The 17371-nt window shown below is 40.6% G+C and overlaps 1 protein-coding gene across 5 annotated transcripts in view; it reads left to right on the top strand.

The window, feature by feature from the left end:
• LOC122555385 (dual specificity tyrosine-phosphorylation-regulated kinase 1A) overlaps positions 1–17371 on the top strand; it is a 114046-nt gene that overhangs the window by 71910 nt on the left and 24765 nt on the right. For all 5 annotated transcript variants that reach the window (XM_043701351.1, XM_043701347.1, XM_043701348.1 and 2 more), the window contains 3 exons: positions 5880–6079; positions 8148–8267; positions 11833–12021. In XM_043701351.1, the coding sequence (XP_043557286.1) occupies positions 5880–6079; positions 8148–8267; positions 11833–12021 (509 nt within the window). The remainder of the gene's footprint in view (positions 1–5879; positions 6080–8147; positions 8268–11832; positions 12022–17371) is intronic.

Raw genomic sequence — 17371 nt, 5'->3', positions numbered from 1 at the left:
ATTGTGCAAAAGGGAAATTGATTTGGCCTGTACAGGCCGGTTGAAAGACCGAGATTGGGAAACTTACAAGTCACCTTGACAAATATTAAAGTGCATATGGCTCTGGATGGCAAAGATAGAAGAGGGTTCACCACCGTAGGGGGGAATCCCCTATCTGACACCAATTAAGAATTTAGGCACTATTGTATGCCGTTGAATAGTCAAAAGAGGCTGCAGTATTAAATTAAAAGCCCATCAAAAGGAGCCAGCAAAAGAGAGTCCAAGTTGGCTAAAATTCAAAGGAAACCAGGCAGCAGACCGAGCAGCTCAAAGCCCTAGAATAAGAAACCATTGACAAGGCTGCAATAGCCATTATTGAATTACCAAAAGATGCTATCCAAATTCAGCAGCTACAGGACACCACTCAGGAAGAGAGAGAGAGAGCAATGGAAACTACAGCGGGCATTCAAAAGGGAAACTGGTGTCCGGAGGCAAGTAGACAAGGTGGTAGCACCAGCATGCATACAGAACACATTGTTTGAACTGCACCACGGGCTCTCCCGTACAGGTAGAGGGGCCATGATAGCAAGCCTAGGGAGAGTAGTGGTGGAAGGGAATGGGAAGAGATGTGGCCAAGTACTGCTGTCGACGCATGGTTTGTGCACAACATAACCCAGGGAAACCCATAAAAGTTAAGACCTCGGGGACCTTGGGAGCACCTTCAGGTAGATTTTGCAGGGCCACTCCCACCCTCCCATGGGACTGCCTGGTCATCATAGACCAATTCACCTGTACGTAGAAGCATTCCTGAGCAAACTCTGCAGTGCGAACCACTGTGGCCAGAATATTAGTGGAGGAGGTAATCCAAGATGGGGGGGGCTACGCCTCCAGATAGACTCTGACTAAGGGACACATTTTACAGGCAAGGCCATGAAGACTATGTGCCAATTACTCAGCATTAGACAAAAATTTCGCATCTACTATCAACCCTAGAGCTCAGGGATGGTAGAGAGAGTGAATGGAAGGCTCAAAAATACTTTAGCTAAGGCTATACAAATCTCAGGCAGACCATGGGCTGAAGTATTGCCAGCTATACTGATGAAATTAAGAGCCACCACTAATCAGGCAACCGGGCTAACACTATATGAATTAATGACCGGGCAAGCAATGCAATTGCCAGAGACAATAATCACAGTTGGAGCTGATGTGGATCCACTAAAAGACAAAATTTGGTGATATGTGATATAATTAAGCACCCAATTGAAAAGGATGTGGAAATCTGTAATTGGTAAACAGGACAGAAAGGACAAGGCAGGGGAACTCCATCTTTCCTGAGGTTCCAGCACCAGGAAGCCATGTCCTGGTGCGAACGTTGCCTGGCAAGCCAGGCTTTGCCCCAAAATCAAATAGGCTGCGTGATGTGATAGTAAGTGGGAACACGTGTACCTGCATAATATGAAAGGAAAACACACATGGAAACACTGGACCCAACTAAAACCGTCTAGAGACTCCTGTGACTAAACTAATATCATTGACCATTCCCCAGATGCAGACAGGTACAGCGGACAAGATTGCCATCCCGGGGAGAGTACTGAAAACACAACAGAACAAACCACACAGAAGCATGACTGCACCTCCTGACAAAAGCAAAGACTGACTGACTAACTTTATTTTAACTGCAAAATGTATATATCTGTATGTACTTCACTGTGTTTAAGTGTTGTGACTGTCGGTAATGTGGCCTGACCATCTCAGGCAACCGTACCTCAAAAACTCTGGAAGCAATTAATCTACAGCTGGCTAAACTCAGACTCTACATGTCGCAGACAAGTTCCGCAGTGGATTATCAATTAACACAACAAGGGGGAGTTTGTACAATTATTGGTGACCATTATATCATCCAAGTTATTGATGCCTCCTATAACATTACAGACGCCATCAAGAATGTTGGAGGCTAGCTAGATAATTTTCGACAGGGAGCCACAGTTACAGACAGCTGGCTAAATTGGTTGATAGGTAAATCTTGGGGACTCTCTTTGGCACATGGGATAGTTCTCATTGCACTCACCCTGGTATTCTGTGTGGGCCTCGGATGTTTAAAGCTCTGCTATCAGGCGCTACTGACAAGAACTGTACCAGCTGTGAGTGTCATCATAGAAGAGCCCCCAATGAAATTGGCACTCCATGATACCTCTTGGCAGGGGGAGCTCCTAGAGATGACCTACCCTACATGTAAATTGGGTGGTCTGCGGGAGATCTCCAAAGTTGCCTCCTTGACCACAAAAAGGGGGGGGGGGGAAGGCTGAAGTGGGAGATGCCACGGGGCAGGGTGACACTAGGCACACGGATGCACAAGATGGCCGCTGAGCCATCAGTTGGCCACTTGACACACAAGATGGCTGCTGGACCACAATATGGAAAGAGACCGCAGAGCAAACACAGACACTGGGGCCACCAGAATGCCAGCATAATGCACTTGCAACCTAGTTGATACGTTTAGGCAGGTGGGTGAGAGAATACACGAGTAGCATAAACTGTCTGCTGAAGTGCCAACACCTTTGATAGAAATGCTAACAGTTTGGTACAGACTCAATATACCATGCTAATAGCCAGGGCTGCAGTAATCGTCCCTTTCAGGAAGAGCGATTATCACCCATTCCTACAGGAATGGACGTCCGTGCAGACATTGAAACTGACGACAACCCCACTGAAATTAACAAATACTGCGCTGGAACTGACAATGGCTTCCTCTCCTGATGTCCCCAACAGTACCCTTCCACCATCTGCCCTGAATGACTGCACCAAAACTATCAACAATTCTGCAATATTTATAATAAACAAACAATGTTACAGAGATAATAACCTCAACACTGACCTATTGTATCACAGGGTGTGTAAAAGTGTCTTGACACGTGCGAGAGAAAACTTGCAGCTGACCGCTGTGCTGTTAGTGGCTTTCTCTCCCTGGAGTTCCGATATTTTCTTGTATAATAAACTCTGTCGTTGAACCCTGACTCTGACTCAGAGGCTGGTGATTTTTCCCCACAACATATCTATAAAATATATATATATATATAGTGAATAGTTGAGGTCCAAGCACTGATTCTTACAAGACCCCACTATTCAGTTCCTGCTGTTGAGAAAAAGAGCTGTTTATTCCTACGATTTCCTATCTGTTAACTAGTTTCCTATTCATCTCAAAGCACTATTCCCCCCCTGCAATTTCCTTCCTTTTTGCCCTGAAATCTTTTGGGCATCACTTTATTTTTGAGGTTATGATGTGCAAGTTGTTATGAGATGATGGCCTCTTGCGTTTTGCAAAACTAAATGGCATTTGTGGGAGCTCATGAGCCAAAATTAATTGAATACTTCTGTATCTGGGGTTAGATTTGGATATTTGACAATATCCCAGAGAGAGTAATTTCTCTGGCTGTATGGATGTTGATGACAAAGTCTTCATTTGATAAAAGCTGTTTGTTTTTTAAGAAAAAACGCACTGCAGCATTGTGCTAGCCTGCATGTTTTGATCTAACCAACCACTTGAATCAATGAGAACTTGGCAATAGACTGACCTTCCTTGCTGTAGTGTTAAGCCAAGTAATTTTACAGCAGGTTATGGTATAACTTTTGGCATGCAGTCACTGTGTAGTCATGTGGCAATGCGCCGACCAATTTGACCACAGATGACTTCGAGATACTGTTATGAAGGTGTAGGTGTGTACTGTACCTTTGAGAGAGTGAAAGCAAGGACTGACTGACAGCATAGTGTGCTGAACAATTTAAAAATGTAACATTTGGTTGTGAAGCAAATAGCTGGAGCTGCGTTGCCATGGTACGCAACAAATTCGAATTCAGCCAGTTAGTTTAAAGTATGCCCCAAGATACCAAAAAAAACTAATCGAATTTGAAATTTAATGTTTTGATATCAAACCAATGAGACGATCCATTGTCTTGGGGATGTAAAAATCGGGTATTTTGAATAGTTGGGTAGAATGGCAAAGAGCAGCCAAACACCAACTAACAGCTTGCAGAATAGCTCTCTAAAAGGTACCCGTCCATAAGAAATTTGTGCAGCAGAAGACCAAAGAAAGAAGCGGAGGGCTTTGAGTCTTTCGTGATGGGGGATGGAGGTGTACAGGGACTGGATGTCCATGGTGAAAATAAGGCGTTGGGGACCGGGGAAGCGAAAATCATGGAGCAGGTGGAGGGCATGGGTGGTGTCCCGAACGTAGGTGGGGAGTTCTTGGACTAAGGGGGACAGGACGGTGTCAAGGTATGCGGCGATGAGTTCGGTGGGGCAGGAGCAGGCGGAGACAATGGGTCGGCCGGGGCAGTCAGGTTTGTGGATTTTGGGCAGGAGGTAGTAGCGGGCGGTGCGGGGTTGGCATGCCATGCTTCTAGGAATTCTCGTGCGTTTATCAGTTTGGCTGGACAAGCCAATCAGAGATACGTGTGGCATTCCAACTGAAACTCAACTTGACAAATCTTCTCAAAACGCCATCGGTAAAGACAGCGAAAAAATGACTGAACATTGCTAAAAACTTTACATACCACACAAGTGTGTAATGTGATGGGAATTTCAGTGATTGTGTGATGCCAGATATATAACTATGCGTTCCAATGACTGTATCAAGTATTGACCATGCCAATAGCACTGAACCAACCTTTACCTGCAAGCTTCAGAACAGTATGTCCACTATTAGATGTGATTCTGCAATTGGAAATCATCTATTAAATAATCCAGAGATGCCAAAAGTGACACTCGTAGCCAATTTAAGAACATTAGTTTAAGAACATTAGTCACGCTTGCAGTGTGATGCATTTGTGTGTGCTAGCAACTACATTTCTATGCTCTTCCTCCAGTTTGCTTTGTCTTGAGATTTAATATTTGCGAGAATATTCTAAATGCTTGCATTTATGCAGGGCTTTCAGTCTAGAAAATGTTACAGCATTTGTAGAGAAGGTAAATTGAATGAATGACACACCTGAGAGAAAGATGCTTATATGGAAAAACTCGTTTGGAGAAAGGGCGTATGGTGAAACAGTGTGAAAGGAGTTCAATAAGTAAAGGTGAACAAAGTTTAAAAATCACACAACACCAGGTTATAGTCCAACAGGTTTAATTGGAAGTACACTAGCTTTCGGAGCGTCGCTCCTTCATCAGGTGATCAGCTGAAAGCACTAGCTTTCAGAGCGGAAAACCACCTGATGAAGGACCAGCGCTCCGAAAGCTAGAGCTTCCAAATAAACCTGTTGGACTATAACCTGGTGTTGTGATTTTTAACTTTGGTTAAGATCTGTCTTTTTGTCATGTTGATAGTAGTAACTTGACTGAAAACAACCTATTTGATATGTATATGTAGGGTTTTTAATATGTATAATAAATCAGATCTTTCAAGGTGTGAGAATTACATGTAAATTGCTACTATCTTTTTTTAATTCTGACAAGATTGTGTTCTAAGCTCCTTTGGAAATGTGGAGCCATACTTTTACTCCAGTGTTTTTTTATTTCAGGACTTTCTTTAAAACTGCAGTAGCTGTTTGTCCACAGTTAACTTAGCAGAGCAGTTTAAATTTACATATACAAGTCAGGAGGTTCTGGTCTCTTTGTATTAGCTAGATGATGATATAAGCAGCAGCATTTGGTGAGGTGGGTGGAGAGGGACAGAGTGAAACAAGTACTAGCTGTGCAGACCTTGCACAGACCTTACTTTGAAGAAGACTATTGCAAATGAGGTACCAGAGAGCTTCTGCACAACTACAGGTTGAAAATGTAAGTTCTCAAATTGAGTCAACATTGACCAATTGGAAAAGTAATTCAGTTAATAAGATAAAGAGTAATAACCAAGAAACAATTTTCTGATCAAATAATTTCATGGATTTTCAATTCTTTTCCTCAGGCGGAGAGACCTCAGCATGCAAACCTTCAACTGTTCGGCTTGCACCGTCATTTTCATTTCATGCTGCTGGCCTTCAAATGGCTACGCAGGTGCCTCATTCTCACCAGCAATACAGTGACCGTCATCAACAGACTATAAACGACCAGCAGGTACCAGCATTGTCCTACACTGACCAGCTTCAGCCAACTGTAACTAATCAGGTATGAATGTCAGTTTGTAAACATATGTAGCAGATCTGCTCTTGCATTTGTTCATTTCTGAATCCATCAGGTTTACTGATGAGGTAATACTTTAGAAATCTTTTGAAAATTAGGCAGAATGCAGAAGCATGAAAAAAGGGGTCCCTGGTCTGTTTTATGGTTAGTAAAGTTATAGGCATATGTTTTCCATGGGCTATCAAAGATTCCGGACACTAGCTCAGGGTTTCCCTAAGTGTGGGCATGGACAAAAATTGCACTATAAACTCTAATATACCAATGGCGGATTGGAGTTTTGACTGAGTTATGATGCTGCAATCCTGCTCTAACAAGCAGTCAACTTTCCAATTTATCCTTCTTCTCTACACTCTCAGGTTCCTCTGTTTCTGTTGTCATTCCCTTTCTCTCTGTTCACGTTCCCTCTCCTCTCCCTGTATCTCTTGCCCCGTGCCTCCTCCCCCGCTGCTCAAGTAAACAGCAGTTAGGAGGAGTCTTGGGTAACTTGTTCTATAAAAGAACAGTAATCCTTTTCACGGTCCTAGTGTTTTAAAATGATTCTTTAGTTACTTCAGTCCATACGGAAAGATATGGTAAAACAAAAAAACTGAAATTTTTGCAGTTGTCACAAATATTTTCAAATATTAAGTATACCTCTGCAAATAGATTTCTTGTTTTGAATTAGAATTTCTGAAATTTATGATCTGAACATATTTTAAAGTTGTGTTCTTCGTCTTAAACTTCGCAAGAATCTTTCTAATCTAGCTCATTTATCTCACCAAAATGGAATCTCAGTTTCTTGACACTGACGGCTTTTTGTACATTTCAGCAAGATGAGATGTGCAAGCATTGGCTGTCAAACTATTCTCCTAAGAGTTTGACAGTTGCCTTCTACTAAATCTTAGGGGTTCCAGTTCTATTTTCTCATCTCTTTGCTTAAGTTTTTATGTAAATCACAATTCTTTGGATTTTTGAGGCGATCATACCATAACGTGAATTAGGATGCATTCTTCACTGTTGTGGCTACCGTTTCTAACTTGAGAGCAAAATTAGTTCGTCTGGACCACAATTGTATCTTTCAGCAAGAATGCAAAAACCCCAGCTTTGTGTTGTGTGGAGGCTCTTAGGAATGAAAAAAACAATTTAAAAGAAGTCCACTCACTATGATGATCAGTATTTACCATTTCTGTGTTCAGGTCTTGAAAATTTTATTTGATATTTATTTTGTAATGGAAACTGACTGGATGCTCCTCCTTATTTCACTGTTTCTTAAAAGCTAAAGTAACGTGTCCTAAAGCTGAACCACATCTACCACCTTGATGTGTCCACAAAAATCCGATTTCATCCTGCAGTGTGTCGTATGTGCTTCAACTGAAAGGATGAACTTGACTATTTGAGGGTTCATACAACTTTCTGCTCTCTGCCTTTTTAGTCCAGGAATGCTGGCATTTTCCACTGGATATAATAAGTATTCAAATCTATCAACATGGAAAAGCTTCATTACTATCAGCACTTTTTTTTTTTAAAAATGGATCTAAACTTTCAAATTGGATTTCTGATTCACAAAATAGTATTTTTTTGACTATTTGAACATGTAGAGACCATATATTATCACAAACTATGGCCTTGAAATATAATTAAGAAAACCTTCCCTGGCATAATTCGAGGTTCAGTAGCAATTTGATCAGAATAATCCATTGTATGAGTACTTTATCCTACCCTATGATGTATGGGTAATTCTAATGGAATTTAGTGCATGTTTTCAGTTTAATGTATTGACTGTAAAAATGCTGTTCTTGGATGAGAAGAAGCAGATTTGATGTAACTTTCGAAAGGGAATTTGATGTATTATTGAAAAGGAAAATATTACATGTCAGTGGGAAAGGAGATAGTGCCACTAATTGGATATATCTTGCAGTAATATGAACAAAACAGGCTCTCCCATGATGTGAGATGCTTTAATTTACAGTCAAGCTGTTTTTTGGTCTGGTATGGTCAGTCTTTCATCACAATTATGTAATGTAAATTTTATACAGTGCCTGGTTCCTTGAATTAAAATTACCATTTATTTCAGGTAATGCCTGACGTTGTCATGTTGCAACGGCGAATGCCTCAGACGTTTCGGGACCCTATCATTGCTCCGCTGAGGAAACTCTCTGTTGATTTGATCAAAACATACAAACACATTAATGAGGTAAAATTTACAATTTTAACAAGTTCTATTTTTGAACCATATTAATGAAATCTCTGCAAAAAAATTGAAAGAAAAATTCAAAATGTGCAGTTTGAAATAATTTTGCTTGTTGAACCAACTTTATTTACCTTTGAACTGTTAGAGGAAGAGAACAGCCTCATTGGTTGGAAGAAACCTATCAAATTAAGGACAGTGACTCACTGACATTAACATTTTTCTGAAAAAAAAAGGCATGCTGTTGAAGCTTTCAATTTGGTAATAGTCAGGACCGAATCATGCGTGCTTTATTTCAATTTATGCTGAATGAAAAGATGGTGTTGATTGGTTGAAAAATGAACATTGCCATGGAGAATACACCACTGAACAGTTAACTGACCAGCTAAACTCAAACCAGGCAAGTCAGCTGGTCAGGGCATTGCCACGGGAAATGTACCATGGAATGGCTGACCTCCAAGCTCCAGTTGAATTGAAAAAGGTAAAATGTGTGGACTTGTTTGCAAAGGTCTTTTTTGGCTGAATACTGACCAAAGCTATTCAGTCTCTGCCTGCAGAAGTTAGAATGTAATGCTCAATATTAGATGTGATTAGGATGCACTTACTTAACAATCCCAGTTGTGCTAAGAGTTGCCATAAAATACAATTTCAGGTTGTCAATCGGCCCCTCCATGTAGCTCACTTAATGTGTGTTTTGTAAACAAACACAAGCTTTGTGAACAGCTATTTTCTGGTGAATTTGCCATAGTGCTGCAACTGGCTAGTGTTAACTTGCCTGGTATTAGAAGTAGGAAATGACCACATTAGCATGCCCTGACTATAACTTTGCTAGGTTTATTGATCAGAATAATGAGAAGGGAACATCATGGAATAATAAACTGGTTGGAGAGACTCTCTTGTGTTCTAACGGTACGTAATAAAATCACTGAGCAGGTTGATTAGAAAATAGGTTAAATGCAAAGGAAAATAAATTGGTTGGCTCATCAAGACTTATCAGGTTTTACTGATGCCTGTGGATAATATGGGATGAGCATTACCTATGACATTTTCAGCCTTTTAGAGTGAGCCAGTGTCGAACTGAAAATTGTGACACAAAATCTCCATTCGGCCCCTCAAGTCCACATAGACCCTCTGAAGAGCATCTCACCCTGACCCATCCCCGACCCTATTCCTGTAACCCTGCATTTCTCATGGTTAATCCACCTATCTGCACATCCCTAAATACTGAACAATTTAACGTGACCAATCTTTGTGCTGTGGGAGGAAACCACAGTACCTGGAGGAAACCCACGCAGACTCAGAACATGTGCAAACCCAACACAGTTGCCAGAGAATGGAATCGCACCCACGTCCCTAGTGCTGTGAAGCAGCAGTGCTAACCACTGAGCTACCATGCTGCCCCAGGTATGTCGTGCATATGCACTGATTTTAAATTCTTTGCAGAGGTGATGAAGCAGCAGATAGTAGAGTGCCTCTGAGTATTATTTACATTGATTTACATGAAATTTGAAAAGCATGATGTGGAATTGGGGCCATATCATTGACCTTGTCATGAAATTAATTGGCATCAGATAAAGTAGTTTATTTTTTAAACTAAGTGAATACAATAGCTTTCCCATTTGCTAAATTTAAAGTTATGTGTTTGACACTTAATCTTCAGAATAGGCATTCCTTAGAATTTGTTTTTCTCCAAGCACACACAATTTGTAGTGAGTCTGTAGTGTTTGCTGCACAGGGGGCACTGTCTATCCTGAACTTTCAGCAAGTGCCACTCGAAACATAGTTCAAAGCCTACCTTTTGATTGATGGCATTTGTCACAAGAACTTGCAGTGACTTTTCATTTTGTGCGGCAAAGGATGCAGGCTTGTAGATATAACTCAAGATGGATACTCCATATGGAGTGCTGAGGTTGGTGGTCTGTCGGTGAATTGAACAAATCATCGTGGAATAGGAAGTAAAGTGCAACTTGGATGGTTTTGGTTTGTGGGTTTCCATCAATCGGCAGATATGGTGTTTGCCAGGTCAGGACTGTAGATAATGAACAGGTATGATGAATAACATCCTGAAGGAATTTCTGTTGTTACCTCTGCTATTTAGTATTTAATCACTTATCCCAAGAAGTTCTCAAGGTTGTTTCTTGGGTTGCTTCAAAAAAATGAGATTTAAAAAAAAATACACTGCTTCAACTAATTGGTCTGAGCAATTTAACAGCTCCTGCTATAATGCAGACTTTTGTTTGCCACTCTCCCAGTGTCTGAGTTGACAACAGCAGCTACCAAGTAGCCTCCACTTGCTCAGGAAGGAGAGAGAAGGAGATTGCTGCATTCAAATCCTTCAGCTCATACTCAAGATCATCTGCCCTCTTGCTGCCAATCCCAATTGTATACTTCTTGCCCATCTCTCGTTTTCATTTTAGAATTCAAGTATCTCATCTACTGACATAGACCAGTGGTGTTTTCATGCATGTATAAACGTTGCTCCACTTCCTCTTTCAATTTTTGCCAGCTTAGTTTGTTTGCATACTTGGGATTGTCTCAAGTGAAAGAGCAAGTTAGTATGTGAGAGCTACAGCAGGTAAAGTAGTTGTTGGGGTTAGATTGTGCGTTGCTGTTTTCATGGAGGATGAAGAGCAAAATATGTTGAGATATGTGCAAGGATTGACACTATGTACTGGGGGAGAAAAAACTGAAATAATTTCCAGACTTAGTTAAGTGCAGTCTGTTCTGATAAAACGCAATAGTTCCATTCCCATGTTATAAGAAAATGGCGTAATAGCAGCATAATAAACCAGTGGGACCAGATAGCATGATAGCCAATATAGGTTAGAAAAGTTAATTTACAAGTAATGGTCTAAATTCTTGAATCACATTATAGCAAATTCGTATTGAAGAAGTGCATGTTAAAGCAGAACTGACTACGTTCTAGCCTGCCTAATTTACCCTGCAACCCATCCCAACTTCCCTGTTGTTTTCTTTAAAGCATTGTTATTGACATGTGTCAGCTGTACAGTTTTTTGACTTGATTCACCATTGCTAATGAGCCTATCACTTCATTGTTAGTAGTCTTGCTATATGTCACAGGGAGACCTAATAGTTCCTAACCAGTAGGCACCTCCAACTCTCAATTCAATCTAATAGTACCAAAGCAGACTTGAGATTCCTTTTAAGAAAATATTCATCATTAGTTGTTTTGTCCTGGCACAAATTATATTGCTTCTGCCTTCTAAATGAAAGAAACAGTGTATCAAATATGTATGCATATTTATAAGAAGGCTCTGGGCAGGAGAACCATCAGTTACGAAAATAGATTTAGGGGTTTGGGATTGCTGCTCTTGGAACGACGGTAGCCAAGAAATGTTGTGGTGGAAGTTCTTAAGAGGTTAACAAATTTTTAGTTGTCAGTAGTGTAAAGGGTTATCAAGATAGTATGGGTAAAAGGCATGCAAGTGTTTTCTCAGCCTGATTGAACTCGAGCAGAGCAGCCTTGATGGGCTGAATGGCCAAATCATGTTCCTATCATTCCTATTGTCTACCTGGCAAGTAAGTTTGAAAAATATTTTGTGTATTTCAGGTGTACTATGCAAAAAAGAAAAGGCGGCACCAACAGGGCCAAGGTGATGATTCAAGTCATAAGAAAGAACGAAAAGTATATAATGATGGTTATGATGATGACAACTATGACTACATCGTGAAAAATGGGGAGAAGTGGATGGACCGTTACGAAATTGATTCCTTAATTGGAAAAGGGTCCTTTGGACAGGTAAACTTTGATATTTGAAGTGAAATACTTGCCATTCAGATTGACTGACTGTACTGGAACCTTCATAAATTAATAGATAGGGTGCTGTTCTTTGAAGACAGAGAACATGTAAATGCATTGCACTGATTTATTTCAAGTAAATAGGTGACAGTCATTCACTGGTTTACTTCTTAGGGCAATACCTGACCATTCAGTCAACCTAAAGTAGAGAAGCAGGAGACTGGAAGAACGCAGGAAGCCAGGCAGCATTAGGAAGTGAAGAAACCAATGTTTCAGGTATAACCCTTGAAGAAGTGTTATACCCAAAATGTTGACTTCTCCATTTCTTGGCTTGCTGTCGTCTTCCACTCTTCTGCTTGACTACATTGGATTCTAGCATCTGCAATTTTTTTGTCTCGTTCAGTCAACCTGCCTAGTTTAAAATTAAAACAAAGTCTGGCAATTAGCTGTCAATCACATTAATTGGTGCACATCAACCAAATTGCCACTCTATCATTGTACTCATGCAATAAAAATATTGACATCCTCCCTTGTAAATTGTCATGTATGCAGTTTGAACAATTTTCCGAGTCTTAAGTGATGTTTAAACTCCAGAGAAAAGTATTATTCACGTGTTGCCCCAAACATTGATCTGTGGCAGATGTTACTTTGCAAACACAAGACAGTTGAAAGTGGGTTATCTTCCTGGATCATTTTATAATTTGCTGAATTCTCTTTTCTGGTGACACGAAGGTAAATTCCATAATTTTTGAAGCCCTCCGTATATAGTGAAGAAATATTTGGGGGGGGTGGTGTTTCTATTCATTCGGCTTCATTGAAAGGCATTTTGGAGAAAGAAATGGGGCAAAAGAGCTTTTGCTCCTCACACAAGTTATCTTGGACTCTTGATCATATGAGCAGGTGAATTAGGAGCAGAAAGTGGACCATTTGGCCCCTTGAGCCTGTTCTGTCATTTAGTAAGCTCGTGACTGACCTGTTTGTGGTTTGAATTCTACATTTCCATCTACCCCAATAACCTTTGATTCCTTTCCCCAACAAGAATCCATTTACCTCAGTCTCAAAAATATTCAATGACTCTGTCTCTGCAGCCTCTGAGGTAGCATTCCAAAGTCATCATGCAGTAAAAGGTTAACCCTTAGTTCTATACTGTGCGCTGTAGTTTGGGACTAGTCCGCAAGTGGAAATATCCACCCTGCCACACTAGTCAGTTTATACTTCAGTCAAGTCACTCCTCACTCTTTTAAACTTGGAAGCAAACCAGTCTGTTTAACCTTTCCTCATAAGACAACTTTCAGTCCCAATATGAATCGAGTAAACCTTCTCTGAATTACCTTCAATACATTTGCGTCCTTTGTAAAACATGTAGAGCAAAATTGCACACAGTATTTTAAGATGTGGTCTCACCATAGAGTCATATAACACAGAAGCTGACCCTTCGATCCAACTTGTCCATGCCGAACATAGTCACAAACTAAACTCATCCCACCTGCCTGCTCTTGGTCCATATCCCTCCAAACCTTTTCCTATTCGTGTGTGTATCCAAAGTCTTTTAAACATGGTAATTGTACCCACATCCACTGCTTTCTCAAAGGACTGGTAATGTCACATTTTTTTATGTTCAATTCATCTTGTAATAAACAGTATAATTCCATTAGCTGCCATTAATTACTTGTAGATCTGCAAACTGGTGTTCAGCTCCTCTGAGTTCTGCAGTTGTTCTGTTTAAGCAGGAACCTGCATTTTTATTCCTCCTGCCAAAGTGAGCAACTTCACATTTTCCATATCCTATTTCTACCCACTGACTGAACTTATCCTTGTTTGCACTTCGCATGCTTTGCAACCTAGCCTTGTGTCATCAGGTATTTTAGCAATTATTTATTTGCTCCCCTCATCTAAGAATCATTGAGTCATACAGCACAGAGACCAACCCTTTGGTCCAATTCGTCCATGCCAACCAAGTTTCCCCAACTAAATGAATTCCACTTGTTTATACTTGTTCCATAACTCTCGAAACCTTTCCTATTCATGTACATGTCCAAATATATTTTGAATATTCTAACTGTACCTGCATCTGCCACTTTGTCTGGCAGTTCATTCTATATCCATACCACCCAAGTTACACCCCAATGGGCCAAGGCACAAAACAAAAAACACAAAAGATTATGATAAAAATGGATGGTTGAAACACAGAAATAAAACATCTTTTTTAAAAAGTGTTTTTTCCGCTCATTCTACACTGACATTGTCCAAGTCTGGTTCAGTGAGAGAAACTGGTTACGTTTTCAGATTTATTGTAACTTGTGTGAGCAATCAACCACAGCAATTAAAATTCTGGCCACCTCTTTCTCAGGGAAATTGGATAGATGCAATTAATCCAACACTTTTTTTTGAAAAAAAGTCTTTACTGCACCTATCTGCTGACTTGTGTGCACACCATCAACACTTACATTTATAACACCTTTTTAAAAAAAATTCTGGTTTTCTGTTCTTCAGACCAAAATGATTTAGTTCACACTTGCTTAAACTGCACTCCATCTGCCATATTATTGCCTATTCAGTATGTCTACATCCAGCTCTTTCACAAGCTCCCCAATGCTTATCTTTGCACCTTGCTTTCTCTCTTCAGTAAATTTAGATACTTTGATCTCTTTGCCTTCAAAGACATCAGTATAACTTCTAAACTAATAAAGCCCTCGCACTGAGCTTTACAGCACTTCACTTTGTACAGTCTTATCAACTAGAAATGCCCCATTTATGGCCATTCTCTGGTTTCTAAAAAATAATGAATTCTTTATTCATGTTATATATCTCCCCCCCAACTCCATGAGCACTTATCTCATCTTTTAATGTTTTGTGTGGCACATTACCAATGTGTTTTGGAAAGTCAGCTTTACTGTATCTGCTAGTTGCCTTTTATAAGGCTATAAGAAATAGGGACAGGAGCAATCCATTCGGCCCCTCGAGCTTGCTCAGCCATTCAGCAGGATCATGGTTGATCTGACGTTCCTCCCATTGAAGTTCCCTCCTAACTGTCAATTTCCCCTACTGATCAAGAATCTATCTTAACAAGTCTTAAAAATACACAAGAACTCCACCCTACAGCTCTGTGTGGCAAAGAGTTCCAAAGATACTTAACACTCAAAGAAGAAATTCTTCCTCATCTCAGTCTTAAATTGGTACCCCTTTATTTTGAGTCTGTGCCCTTGGTCCTGGACTCTACTATGAGTGGGAACATCCACTCAGCATTTACCCTCAAGCCCCTTAAGAATCCTATATATTTCAGTGAGATCACCTATTATTCTTCTAAACTCCATTGATATGAACTGTAAAAGTCTGAGCCCTCAGCTCAGACTCCTGCAGCACATCATTTATCACATCTTGCCAATCAGAAAAAGATGTGTGCATGCGCTGTTTTCTGTCAGCTGACCAATCTTTTATTCATGCTAATAAGTTACCCCTACACTATGAAATCCTACTTTGTTCAGTACCTTATCAAATGCCTTCTAGAAAACCAGATACAATACTCTACAGTGTCCTTTATCCACAGAGTAAGTTACTCCTTGAAAGAACTTCAATAAATTGGTTAAACTTGATTTCCCTTTCATAAAATTGTGCTGATTTTTATTGTTAACCTTGAGTTTTTTAAGTACCCAGCTCCGACCGCCTCAATGATCAACTCTAGCATCACCTACACAACAGACATCAAGTTAACTTATTGTTTCCTGTTTTCTGTCTCCCTCCTTTCTAGAATACAGGAATTATGTTTATTACTTCCCAGCCTGCTGGAACCTTTTCCAGATTCCATCAAATTTTGCTGGATTCTGGAAAGTTAACACCAACGCAACTAGTATCTCACTTAAGACCTTAGTATGCAATCAGGACCCGGGACTCGTCAGCACTATTCCACTTTTCTTCACCCCTGAGGCTCATACGTGGCAGTGACTTCTAGAATCCGATGTCATTGCCGTGATCAGCTTGCTGGAACATCAGATTGGCTGCCCACACAGCCTGAAGGGAAAATGTTTGTCAGCCTGCAGTTGCCTGAATTTGTTCAGTGTAGCTTTCCTCAGGAAAGACTGTTCAAAATTCAGTAGCTTTACTCCACTCACAACTGAGCCATGAGACTTCAAATGTATTATTGACTTGTTGTAAGCCAAGCATTTTGTTCCTTGCAAATGCAACATTGTTGTCGTTGTAGCCAGTGCAAACATCAAAATTATGTTTTTCTTTTTGTGAAATTTTCCAAAAAACCTTGGCTTTTGGTGAAGTATCAGAGAATTGGAAAACTGCCATTGTGACATCCCTGTTCAAAAAAGAAGGGAGGCACAAAGTGGGTAACTGTAGACTTAGATTGTTTGAGAATTGTTGGAATCAATTTTTAAAGAAGTAACAGCACATTTGGAAAACTAATCTAATCAGCTTGTCTTCATGAAAGGGAAATTGTGTAATTTATTAAAAGCTTTTTGAGTAAGTCTGTACCGCAGTGAATAGAAGGGAACCAATCGATGTGTTGTATTTGAATTTTCAGAAGACATTTGACAAGGTACCTCACAAAAAGTTGTTGTATGAGCCTATGGTTTTGGAGGTAGTATATTGATGTGGATACAGAATTGGCTAATGAGCAGGGAACAGCAAGTGGGATTAAGGAATTCATTTTCAAGTTGGCTACCTATAATCAGTGTTGAGAGTGTGCTGCTGGAAAAACACAGCAGATCAGATCTCATCCGAGGAGCCGGAAAATCAACGTTTCGGGCTGGAGCCCTTCATCCTGATAAACACACACTCAACTCTAATCTCCAGCAACTGCAGACCTCACTGTCTCCTACCTGTAATCGGTGGACTGCCACAGGAGTTTAAATGATCTACAGGAAGCAAGCGAATGTACAGTAGGCAGTTTTGCAAATTAGGTAAAAATAGATTGAAAGGCAAGTTGTGAGAGAGATACAAAATGTTGACTGAAATATTGATAGGTTCAGTAAGTAAGTGGACAAAAAGTTGGCAAATGGAGGAGAATGTGGAAAAATGTGAACAATTCTTCCGTCGCCTCCGCCTCCGAGCTTACTTTCACAATCGGGACCCCCGCCCACCTTCCGAGGACCCCTTTGCCAACCTCCAACACACTGCATCCACCTGGACACCCCGCGCTGGCCTACTATCTGCCCTCGACCTCTTCATTTCCAACTGCCGCCGGGACATTAACCGCCTCAACCTGTCTACCTCCCTCCCCCACTCCAACCGCTCACCCTCACAACGCGCAGCCCTCCAATCCCTCTGCTCCAATCCCAACCTCACCATCAAGCCAGCGGATAAAGGGGGCGCAGTGGTAGTCTGGCGCACTGACCTCTACACC

The sequence above is a fragment of the Chiloscyllium plagiosum genome, chromosome 12 (genome assembly GCF_004010195.1).
Source record: "Chiloscyllium plagiosum isolate BGI_BamShark_2017 chromosome 12, ASM401019v2, whole genome shotgun sequence".
Classification (NCBI taxonomy): Eukaryota; Metazoa; Chordata; class Chondrichthyes; order Orectolobiformes; family Hemiscylliidae; genus Chiloscyllium; species Chiloscyllium plagiosum.
This window is presented reverse-complemented; position numbering and strand designations above follow the sequence as displayed.